Source organism: Piliocolobus tephrosceles, chromosome X (assembly GCF_002776525.5).
Source record: "Piliocolobus tephrosceles isolate RC106 chromosome X, ASM277652v3, whole genome shotgun sequence".
Classification (NCBI taxonomy): Eukaryota; Metazoa; Chordata; class Mammalia; order Primates; family Cercopithecidae; genus Piliocolobus; species Piliocolobus tephrosceles.
The window spans coordinates 64,456,822-64,468,875 of NC_045455.1; the positions used below are offsets into that span (position 1 = coordinate 64,456,822).

Consider the following 12,054-nt stretch of genomic DNA (forward strand, 5'->3'; position numbering starts at 1 on the left):
CATATATACACACACACATATACATATATATACACACACATATATACATATATACACACACATATACATATATATACACACAGACATATATACACACACACATATACATATATATACACACACACACATATACACACACTCACAAATATATATATTTGTGTTATTTCTTTGGACACATCAGTTCTCTGTGTGTGTGTGTGTGTGTGCGCGCGCGCGCGCGCACGCTTTGCCATTGTTGCTTTTGTTTGCACTTATTTAATTTATTCAACCAACCAGCGTATGCTTTTATTCTGGTCTCCCCATCTCCTTCCCTCCAGCCCCGCTCTACTTAGCTCTCACTTTTGCTGCAGTTGTACCCACCCCCTAGAAAAATTGGTGGCAAGGAGCCATCTCCAAGACCCTGCTCCGTTTTCCAGTCCCAGGGACCATCCAGCAATGCCAGGCCAGTAAAAAGGTGGCCTAACCCTGACACTCTTAGGCCAGTGTCTCCTGTCCACCTGCGCCACTCTGCTGTCTTCTCCTTCACCTTCCATGAGCCATCTTTCCCCCACCCCCACCCCAACACACACATACAAAGACCCTGCAGGAAATGGCCTCCAGCCAGGTGTCACAGCAGAGTCCAATGACATTCTAAGACATCTTCGGTGCATGGCCAGTGCCCTGGCACTTGAGTATTTCTTTGGGTCCCAGGATTCAGCATCCCGCTCTGAGGGATGCAACCACCCTCACACATTCGGAGTCACCGGGGTGCTGTTTGGGGGTCAGTAGACAGGATAGAGTGAGGAGAAAAGGGGGCATCCTGGAGTGCAGGACTAGCTGCCCGCGGCAGAAGAGAGAAGGGAGGGGAGAGGTGAGGCGCTGGAAGGGGTGGGGACCGCTGGGCTGGCCCAGGCGGGACCGTGCACCCTGTGTGCGCGCCGCGTTGAAATGCACTGCACGTCGGGGCAGCGGGACAGAGCTTAGGGCGCCCAGCGAGTCTGCGAGTGCCTCGCTCCTCCTGCCGCAACCATGACAGAGAACTCCGACAAAGTTCCCATTGCCCTGGTGGGACCTGATGACGTGGAATTCTGCAGCCCCCCGGTGAGTACCGCCAGGGATTCCACACGCAGGGCCCGGGGTGAGTATCTGGTTCCACAGTTCGGACTCAGGGATGCATGCCACCGAATGAGTATGTTGGCGGGGGGGATAAATTTGGGTTCCAAATGTGTGCGTGGGGTGTCGCCCCACGCGTATGAGTATGCAGGGGGCACGGCATCCACAGGCGGGTACGGAGGGGCGTCCCGTGGCCGGTGGAGGGTGCAGGTCCTGGGGCGAAGGCCCCGCGCTGCGAGGTTTGCTCACCGCACTTCCTCGCCCGATTGCAAAGGACACTCGGGAGGGAGCGCGGCGAAAGGGGCACCTGTAGGAGCCCGGGCGAACTGTTTCCCGCCCGACTCCCCACTCCCTGGCGGCCACCGCGTGGGCCCGGGTGCGCGCGGGGCCGCAGGTGCGGGCGGCACAAACGTGACGGTCCCTCTCCCGCCCCGGTCCGCAGGCGTACGCTACGGTGACGGTGAAGCCTTCTAGCCCCGCGCGGCTGCTCAAGGTGGGAGCCGTGGTCCTCATTTCAGGGGCGGTGCTGCTGCTCTTCGGGGCCATCGGGGCCTTCTACTTCTGGAAGGGGAGCGACAGTCACGTAAGTCCAGAGGGTGGCGCGCGGGGACACCCGTGTCGCCCACGGTGCCCCTAGGGGGAGCCCGAGCGCGGGCCGGCGAGGGACGCGCGGCTGCCGCAGGACCCCTCGGGCCCAGCGTGAGCTCTCCTCTCCAGTCCCACCCTGGCACGCAACTTTCCGCCTTAGGTCAACTTTGTAGAAAAGCAAGCGAAGGTTTCACGGGAGAAGATTGAAGCGTAGAGTAGGGGAGAATGCAGTGGACGGTCCGAGAAAGGCTGTTTTCGGCCATCTCCCGCTAAGCAGTGGCGCGACAGTGGAGAAGGCACGTCACCTTTCGGCCTCAGTGTACTCCTCCTTAAGGGAAAAAATGGAACTGGATGATCTCTAAGGCCTCTCCCTGCTGAGAAAGGCTTTGGAAAATCCTTTCCATAAAATCCAGGACAAAGATAGTGGAGGAATATTCAAACCCATATTCAGACCCACTGGGAAGGAATTTTTGCCTTTCAGAAGGTTTTTTTGTGACCTAGCCATGAACATTCCCTTCTTTCTCTGGAAACAAAAACAACAAACAAACAAACAAAATGTCTAACTTCCTTAAAGGTGGAAAATCTCTTTTAACAATTAATTCTGGCCTAGTCATCACATGTGATTTAATAGTAGGCGTTTTACTGACTGCTGCCCTACTTTCTTTGTATGCAACTATTTATTTTAAAACTCCATGGCTCTCCAGGAGTATGAAGACTGCCTCTAAGTTGACTGGGCAGAGCTCCAGTGTGTTCTCTAAATACTCTGAATGTGTTCACCTATGTAAAAGGGGGCATTTTATCTTGATGACCACTGCCAGGTCTGGTATAAGTTTATTTCGACTAATGGAAAAGAATTCCATCTCCAGGGCACACACAAAGGGTTCTTTCATAATCACTATCCTCAGAGGATCGGTGATTGCTGTTTTTTCCTCTCTCCCCTACCATGAAATGCAAAGCATGAACGAATTCCAGTACTTACAGAAAATGGTGCTGAAAGCAATTCAACCATTTTACACATCACATCTTCTGCAGTCACTGCATAATTTGTATTTTTAACTCAAATGTCTAATGTAGATAAGCATGCCATTTAGCACCGAGTCTGTTTTAGAGACTATATCAAATTTACAAGCATCGATTTGTAAGATCAGAATTGCACTGTATTTTGTGGGTATTTGAAAAGTGCCTTAATGTATCTGTATTTTAAATATAGAAGCTGGGCCAGATGCTCATGTTTGAAACAGCAAATGTGAGTAAGAGAATGATTTCAGTATCTACATCTCCATTAATAGTGGGGTTTAGATTGTCATCTCTTTGGGAAATTCTGTGGTTTTAGAATGTAAACGATATCTTTTTTTTTTTTTTTATTCTTTTGAGACGGAGTCTTGCTCTATCGCCCAGGCTGGAGTGCAGTGGCGCCATCTCGGCTCACTACAAGCAAGCTCCGCCTCCCGGGTTCACTCCATTCTCCTGCCTCAGCCTCTCGAGTAGCTGGGACCACAGGCGCCCGCCATTGAGCCCGGCTAATTTTTTGTATTTTCAATAGAGAAGGGGTTTCACCGTGTTAGCCAGGATGGTCTCGATCTCCTGACCTCGTGATCCGCCCACCTCGGCCAACATGCTGGGATTACAGGCGTGAGATAGCATTTTAAAATGCTATCTTTTAAATAACAAAGCCTCAGTGGTATAGGTCAGTGGGGGATAAAAATAGCTATGCTTTTTTGGGGTAAAGATTCTGGACATGATATATATTTTAAAATGAATACCACTTGGCATTTAATTATTCAAGGTAAACTTCACTAAATGACAAGCTTCTAAAAAGAGAGATTAAACAATCATACTGAATAAGCACAACTCCCTTTTTTCATATCTTTTACTTTACTGCAAGATGATTGGTTGTCTGGTTCAGGAGAGCAGTATTAAATTCTAAGAATTCAGAGGAACAGTGAATCACATTTTATTGCCAACAATCAAAGTTATTACTATATCCTACACAGACAGGAGAATGAAGAAAACCACGATAGTTTTTTTCTCCCTGATCCATATGACTTAAGTATGAAAAACAAATCGCAAAATACTAAATAGAGTAACTTTGGCACCATCTACGCATAGCACATGCACAGGTCTCTTTGCCTGAATACAAATCTAGGTAGCTCAGACAAAATGTAATCAAAAAAGGTAAGTCTCTGTCAAACAGAAAGACTTGTCAAACCAGATGGATTATCCACTCTTTGGGGATTATCTGTGCCTCGGCTCCTCTGTATTGGTTTATAGAGGAGAACCAGCTGTAATTCACCACCTATCCCTTTCATGTGGGTAAATCCCCTTAGGACAGGTTTACGGAAATTTAGTTGGAGGACTGTGAAGCACCGGAGTACTAATAATCAGGGTACAACTGAACTGGGCTCCAATATTGAGGCCATTTTTCATCCACATTATTGTAAATGGAACAAGGCACTGAAATATGGGAAATTTCCACCAGTATGAGATAACTGACAACCCCACCCTGTGGGATGAGGGAAGGAGATCATTGCTTGGGGCCTTTCCTCTCAGACTAATTTTTCTAGACATTTTCCCAAACATATAATCAATCTTATAGAATGTAGGCCTTATTTAAAAATCAAGCAAATATCCTTGGCTGTAAAAGGCGCCATATTGAGCAGAATTTTGGGAAATAATAAATTTCATCTTATTTGGATAAAAATATCCTTGGGTGTCCACAGTTCCATGGACTTAGAGCAGATAAGGTAAATGCTGCTCCAACAGCCCAGCCTTGTCCCCAGCTCAGAGTCTAATATGTTAGAAACTGGACTGCCTCCTCCCCTCGTAACCTCTCCCAGTAGCTTCAGGAGGGCATGAGCTTTTCACTGCTGTCCCCATGCAGATGGCACGGTGCACATAAAAGGTAGGCAGCAGGCTGGGCATGGTGGTGGCTCAGGTCTGTAATCCCAGCACTCTGGGAGGCCGAGGCAGGAGGATCACTTGAGGTCAGGAGTTCAATATCAGCCTGGCCAGCATGGTGAACTCCCATCTCTACTAAAAATACAAAAAAATTAGCCAGGCGTGGTGGCGCATGCCTGTAGTCCCAGCTCCCTGGGAGGCTGAGGCAGGGGAATGGCTTAAACCTGGGAGGCAGAGGTTGCAGTGAGCCGAGATGGTGCTACTGCACCCCAGCTTGGGTGACAGAGTAAGACTCCATCTCAAAAAAAAAAAGGTGGGCTGCAGCTGCACAACCAAGATGCCCTATGTCAAGCTTGTCCTGCATGCGGCCCAGGGCGGTTTTGAATGCAACCCAACACAAATTCGTACTTTCTTAAAACATTATGAGATTCTTTTTTTTAGATTTAAAAAAAAAACTCATCAGCTATCGTTAGTGTATTTTATGTGTGGTCCAAAACAATTCCTCTTCTTCAATTGTGGCCCAGGGGAGCCAAAAGATTGGACACCCCTGCACCTAGTTAGGGAGGCTTTGTTGGGGAGAAGACAGCCAGAGGTAGTGGTGGAGGAATGTGAAGTTCAGACTACAGACCACTCTTCTAGTGTGACAACCTTGTCTCCTTAAGAACTGTTAAGAATTTAGAAATGGTTATGTTCTTAAATGTTGCATTGTTTCATTAGTAAAAGCTTATGGGCAATGTTCTTAAAAAAAAAAAAAAAAAAAAAAAAAAACCGAACCTCTTGTCACATGAGTGGAAGATACTCACATAGGTGTTGCCTGCCAGGCTCCTTCTGACAGTTGTCGCTGACCCATATGAACACTGGCTGCTCAGAGAGCACCGGACAGAACAGAGCCTGCTTTCCAAACCTCACCTGCAGGAGTCGCACAGCCAAAGAAAACAGGTTTCCCAAATCTGGCTGATCATAAGGGCCACCTGAGGGGCAAGGGGACAAGAGACTGGTGGGCTGTGCTCTAGCTCCACTAAATCAGAACCCCTAGGAGTGGTTCTTGTGATCAGGGAAGCCTAGGAGACAGTAAATTGCAGACATCTAAGTTCCTCAGAAAGAGACAGGGAAAGAGGGGCGATGAGGGGTGGTTGAGCTGAAACAGGACACTGGTATTTTCTGTGCTGCTGAATGAATGCTGTTCCTAAAAGGGTGCTGGATAGCAAAGCCATTTCTGTATCTCTGCTGATAATAAAATAGTGCACTATGGGTCTTGTAATAATGAGTTTTCTGCAAGAAATAGATCCAACAGTAACAGATCCTTTTTCCAGTGTTTGTGCATGTAGCAGTCACTTTTCATAATGAGGAAGAAAAATCAGACTTGAATTGGATCTGAGCTATTTGCAGTTTTGACTGGCTGACCTGACATTAAGTAGCAACAGTTTTTCATCAGTTCTCACTCCTCCCCTTTAAAGATTTATATATATGTGTACATATACATCTACAATTTATATATAAGATATGTAATATATCATATGTAAGATATATAGATATACATCCATATGCATCTAAATCAAAAAAACAAACCCACCTCCTAGCCCTGATACACAGAAAGGTCTACCAGGACAGTGCACACTGAGCCGGAGCAGCATCTGAGTTATTTTGAAACCAGTCCAGTAATCAGGTGTCTGAGCCCTTGGGGTCGGCTAATTAGTGGCAAACTTTAAAAAAAAAAAAATGTTTTCAGTGTTGAAATTTGTCTTTCTAACAAAATGTTACTCAGAAATGCAACACATAAGACAGAAAAGGCAGAGCCACTCTGGTTAGACTGTGGATGGACAGGAGAGAACAGAGTGCTACAGTGCCATCCTCACCTCTAGGCCATGCCCATGAGATCCCAACAGTTCTAAGTACACTGATGAAAGCCACTTATGAGGTCCAACTTCATTCTACACTCGTGGCAACTCACAAGATCCCGAGATGAGTGGTGTGGCCACCCATTTTCCTGATTCCTGGACCGGTGCTCGTCTGCAGTGCCAGGTCCCTTCCCCTCTTCCACACACCCCACACATCTCATAACAAAATGCCCTACAGCACCATGGGCCTGCCCCATAGAGTCGTTCAGGGAGTACTACCGTTTTGAACTGAAACAAACGTGCACATTGGCCTTCCTCTCCACACATGCCGCTCTATATCAAGCATACCCTGGTCCTGTCTGCAGTCCTTTTCATATGCCTAATACCATATACCATATGCCTAAGGCACTCCATGCCTAATCTTGACCAAAGGATGAAAACAACTTGTGAAATTGAGGTGCCACTGCAGACATGTTCAGCTGGGAGCCCAATTAACCTTCTGCCTCCTCAATTTCCATTTATCCATCAATAGTTCTCAACCCAGATGCATAATAGAGTTGAGGTTTAGAATAAGAAAGACCTATGCCCACACGCCCTCCCCACAGCTTCTGATTTGATTTGTCCAGGGTGAAACCCAGGCGTGGTACCCAGAGAGTCTGCCCAGATGCTTCTGAAGTACAGCCAACGTTGCAAAATTACTGAGCTATTGGAATAGGTGTCAGAGACAACCAAAGGTTTTACTCATAAGGTGTTTTTAAGGAAATCATTGCATTAACTAATTGCTGTATGAATGAAGTCTTCGTATATAAATGTATTATTATTAAGGACTATCCCAAGTATCTCTGAAACATATGGACGCTACCTCATAGACTGCCGTTCTAAAGATAAGCCCTGAATTGCTCAAAAAAGAAAGCATCACTAACTCTTATGCTCACTTTCAGATTTACAATGTCCATTACACCATGAGTATCAATGGGAAATTACAAGATGGGTCAATGGAAATAGATGCTGGGAACAACATGGAGACCTTTAAAATGGGAAGTGGAGCTGAAGAAGCAATTGAAGTTAATGATTTCCAGAATGTAAGTATATTTCATGCATTTACAGAGTTTAACCAGGCAAGCCTGGGGGACTTTTCTAATTCATGGAGAAGCAGCATTTCTCACACACATACAAACGGTAACTGTTCTTTATAACAGCTGTAGTGCCACTAATCCACATATGTCATATAGCATAGTCTCTTTGAGAAAGGACCAAACTTTGTCCTTCATATTTGCAAAAGAAAAAAACAACACTTCAGTTGTAAAATACCAAAAACAAAAAGAACCACCTTCATTGAATTCATATACATAAGGATTTAGCTGTTTTGAAAAAAATGTTTTACTTCTAGGAAATTAAAGATATTTCCTAGAAATCAAAATAAAACTTGATTTTTAAATGTGGGGAAAAAAAAACCCCACAGTACCATAGCACTGAAAAGAGCAAGTTCTTCTTAGAATTATATAAAGTCTTGGCAGAAAGACTTGAAGGAGCTACTTCTTTTCAAGCGGATTTCTGTAACACGATGAATGAAATGCTCAAAACTATCCAAGAATGTTGTGAGATTTGAAATTTAAATTTCTGAAGTAGAGGGAAATTTTAATGACCTAATAATCTCATCAGCAACAAGTGGGATCTATTTACATACTTTTCTCAATTCCGATTTCCTATGTGATCCGGAAAATTACCATGAGCAAATTCTCCTATTATAGCATATGTTTTCTGACCATAGCATATTAGAGATAAAACATTCACATCTGCTTTGAAGAGGAGAGACTGTTTTGTTTTGATTTTTTAACAAAAATTTCATTTACAGGCATTTTGAGACATTATGCTGTGCAGCAATGTTTCAGTGTACATCTGCAAACCAAAGTGTCACTCCAGGCCGAATTTCCTGTTGGTCAACATAAATTTTGTTTTTTGTTTTTTGTTTTTGAGATGGAGTCTCACTGTGTTGCCCAGGCTGGAGTGCAGTGGCGGGATCTCGGCTCACTGCAAGCTCCGCCTCCTGGGTTCACGGCATTGGCATTCTCCTGCCTCAGCCTCCCGAGTAGCTGGGACTACAGGCGCCCACCACCACACCCTGCTAATTTTTTTGTATATTTAGTAGAGACGGGGTTTCATCATGTTAGCCAGAATGGTCTCGATCTCCTGACCTCCTGATCTGCCCGCCTTGAACTCCCAAAGTGCTGGGATTACAGGCGTGAGCCACCGCCCCTGGCCTGGCCTGGCCAACATAAATATTTTATGCCCTTTCATGTTTCACGATGAGGAAGAGGCATCACTATTTGTGTTCTCCTGTTAAATCTGCAGATGGAGTAGGTGAAACTTCATAATGAAAAAAGGCTCTTGAAAATCATGTCTCTTCTGATAGTTTATTGGTCCACAAACACCTCATCGACCCATCTTCCTCTGATTGATGAGAAAAGCTAAAGATGCTTTTCATTTGAGTGAAAGCACTCCTCTTGTTGGTACCAAAATATACCTCATAAGTCCATTTGAATACCCAACAGATGCTAACATTAGAGCTGCTGTGATGTTGGATATTATTTGATCATGACAAGGACTGACTGACTATGTTCAGAATGATCTCTGCCCTGGGGACAGCCTCTGCAGCTCTGTATGTGCCCAGTTGCACTTTGTTTAGTCATAGCTTTGCAAATGATTCTGGTCAATGCACAAGTATAATTTCTCTGCACTTATTAAAGGCTTTTACTGCAAGACCCAGGACAGGGTAAAATCATTTTTTCTTTGTACTACTCAATATAAACTAATAAAATGTGACTCCCCAACACACATTATTCAATCCAGAAATTGAATACCTGTGGTGTGCCACAATATTAAGATATGCAAAGGGAGCTACAGAGATGAATAAGAAAAGATTCATCTTTCTTGAGATGTTCATGTATCAAAAATACTCTTTGAACATATTTTAATCCCAAACCTGTATTTCTGTTTTATAATCCTTTGGTTCTTTTCTAATAATGGTATCGATTGTGTTTTGTTCTCGTAGACCAACAGGGCCACAGATATTTTATAAACTGATCAATTCTCTTTGATAGCTTCCACATTTCTCTAAGTCAGAACTGGTGAGTAGAACATTTTTTTGATGGATAGAACCTGTTGTGGGTTTAAACAAGCCTGAACTTTTGAAAACACATGAATCAGTCACTATGGTACCTACGCTATTACTTTCTCCTGTATTTTGAATCAACAGTTAAATTCAAGAAGCATTTATCTAAGCAGGGGGAATGCAAAAATGATTGACCCTTCCCTCAAGGACCCTTCAGTTCAGTCCAGGAGGCAGACACACACACAGAAATAGCTTCAGGTTCGCCTGGAAAATGTGTTCCAATGAGCTATGAACAGAGGAAACGTCCTTGCTGAACAGGGGATTGGAGCAGGTCTTACAGAGGTGGTGATGACTAAATCAGGTCCTGAAGAATGATTAGGATTTCAACTGTCAGACAGGTAGGGGAAGGCTCTCCAGGCCCAGGGAAAAATAGCAAACACGAATGTGCAGGCTTGCTCCAGGGTTCTTATTCTAAGTAGCCCAGTTCAGCCCAACTTGGGGAAGGAAAGAAGATGGGGATACAGGTGGGGCTAGATCATAAAAGGTTTTGAATTGTAAATGAACAGTCTCCCCGGTTCATCCAGGACCCCACCAAGATTTTAGTAGAACCCAGTGGGAAAAAACAACCCCCAAGGAAGGATAGCACTGAAAACAGTGCTCCAGGCTCTCCACCCTGAGAGAGAGAAAAGCCAAGTTCATTCAAGCTGTGTGAGTTACATTCCAGTTATACTCTCACAAACACCAGCGCTGTGCTTTAAGCCAACCCCCCTAGACTGAATGCCCCATTTATATAACAAAAAGCCTTAGAAATTGAAAGAATAAACTGATGGGTATATGGGTGTATAATTCTTTTAATTTTGTGAATATTTGAAATTTTTTATTTAAAAAGCTAGAGAAAGTAAAGACAGCATAACCTATCAATTCAGCCTCCAACTACAAGGTAAAGGAAAAAGAAAATGAAACTAATTTATATTAAAAATATGGACTTCATATGTAAATGTTCAGCCAGATGCACTAAAAGACATAGAGTCAAACACTTATAGTGTAATAGTAGTTGAATGACTGTCAATGCCACAGCCCAAAATGCAGACAGACACAAGTGTGTGTTGGCAATTTAAATGCTATGTAATTTTCTCAAACAGTGAAGAAAAGCACTGTTTTCTCTCCATTTCACAGTAATTGCATTCCTAGGAAATTTGTTGTACATTAAGACTATTCCAAAAATTACTTTGTGTTTACATATAAAACAACATTGAGTGCTAGGCACTGATATTTACAAACAGGTTTTTTTTTCCTCCAACCCAGGGCAATTAGTTCTTCAGGACTGTCCCAGGCTCTGCAGGACCTGAAGTCCCTGGGCCCTGTGCAATAAAGGTCAGGAGTGCCCCCAATCTTTGTGACAACAAAAACCTCCTCAAAGGATTTCTTTTTTTTTTTTTTTTTTTGAGGCAGAGTCTTGCTCTGTCGCCCAGACTGGAGTGCAGTGGCCAGATCTCAGCTAACTGCAAGCTCCGCCTCCCGGGTTTACACCATTCTCCTGCCTCAGCCTCCCGAGTAGCTGAGATTATAGGCGCCCGCCACCTTGCTCAGCTAGTTTTTGTATTTTTAGTAGAGACGGGGTTTCACCGTGTTAGCCAGGATGGTCTCGATCTCCTGACCTCGTGATCCGCCCGTCTCGGCCTCCCAAAGTGCTGGGATTACAGGCTTGAGCCACCGTGCCCGGCCTCCTCAAAGGATTTCTAAAGTGCTGTCTTGGGGACAGGAACTCCTATCATCCTTGGGAACCTCTGGTTTAAGCCATAGAAATAGATAGATGAGATACCTTAGAAAGAAAAAAATGTGCAGCCAAGGTAAGATTACCTCACTCTTTTGAAAAAAGAATGTTAGATTCTTGGACTCTTCACTCATCACTGTTGCTAGCAAATTTCTTCATTACCACTAGCTTCTAAAGCCTGTTTGTTTGCAAAAACAGAAGGTTTGCTTGGCTTTCTTGTGCTTCTTTCAGTTCCCTCTATTTAATCTCTTAATATAGCTGGCTTCTTGATGTGGAGTTTTAGCTAGACATGGTGGTTAATATGTGTGAATTCTTTCCCACACTTCCCACCCCATGGGGGTTTCAGTTCTCACTGCTGTGTGTCGACTGTCAGAACCAACTTAATACTAGATTCCCATTCAGGGCTGTGAATCCTTCAGTAGAATCAGCTCTCCCCTTTGGGGATATCATGACGGTTGTATAGCGTTCCCTCCACACATCTCACATTCAGGGGATGTGTTTGAAGTTAAGAGAAAATGTCACATAAGGAGCATCATCTCCCTCCCTGCCTTCTGTTTTTCAAACTATGAGTCCTAAATTTACATGCCAAATAAGAGCAGCGGCCCTACAGGAGGCAGCATAAGAAAAAGCAGTTATTCTCCACATGTATTCCTCAGGCTGCCAGTGAAGAATCACTGGAAGGCTTGTTAGAAATGCAGATTTTAGGCCCCACCCCAGACCTACTGAATGGGAAACTGGGGGTGGGGTACAAC

General features: G+C 44.4%; 1 protein-coding gene across 2 annotated transcripts in view; it reads left to right on the top strand.

The window, feature by feature from the left end:
• Positions 1-889: 889 nt before the first annotated feature.
• The window catches only part of CNMD (chondromodulin), a 36,833-nt gene continuing 25,668 nt past the window's right edge, over positions 890-12,054 (top strand). For both annotated transcript variants that reach the window (XM_023184193.2, XM_023184194.2), the window contains exons 1-3: positions 890-1,080; positions 1,535-1,675; positions 7,358-7,498. In XM_023184193.2, the coding sequence (XP_023039961.1) occupies positions 1,009-1,080; positions 1,535-1,675; positions 7,358-7,498 (354 nt within the window). In that variant the 5' untranslated portion in view covers positions 890-1,008. The remainder of the gene's footprint in view (positions 1,081-1,534; positions 1,676-7,357; positions 7,499-12,054) is intronic.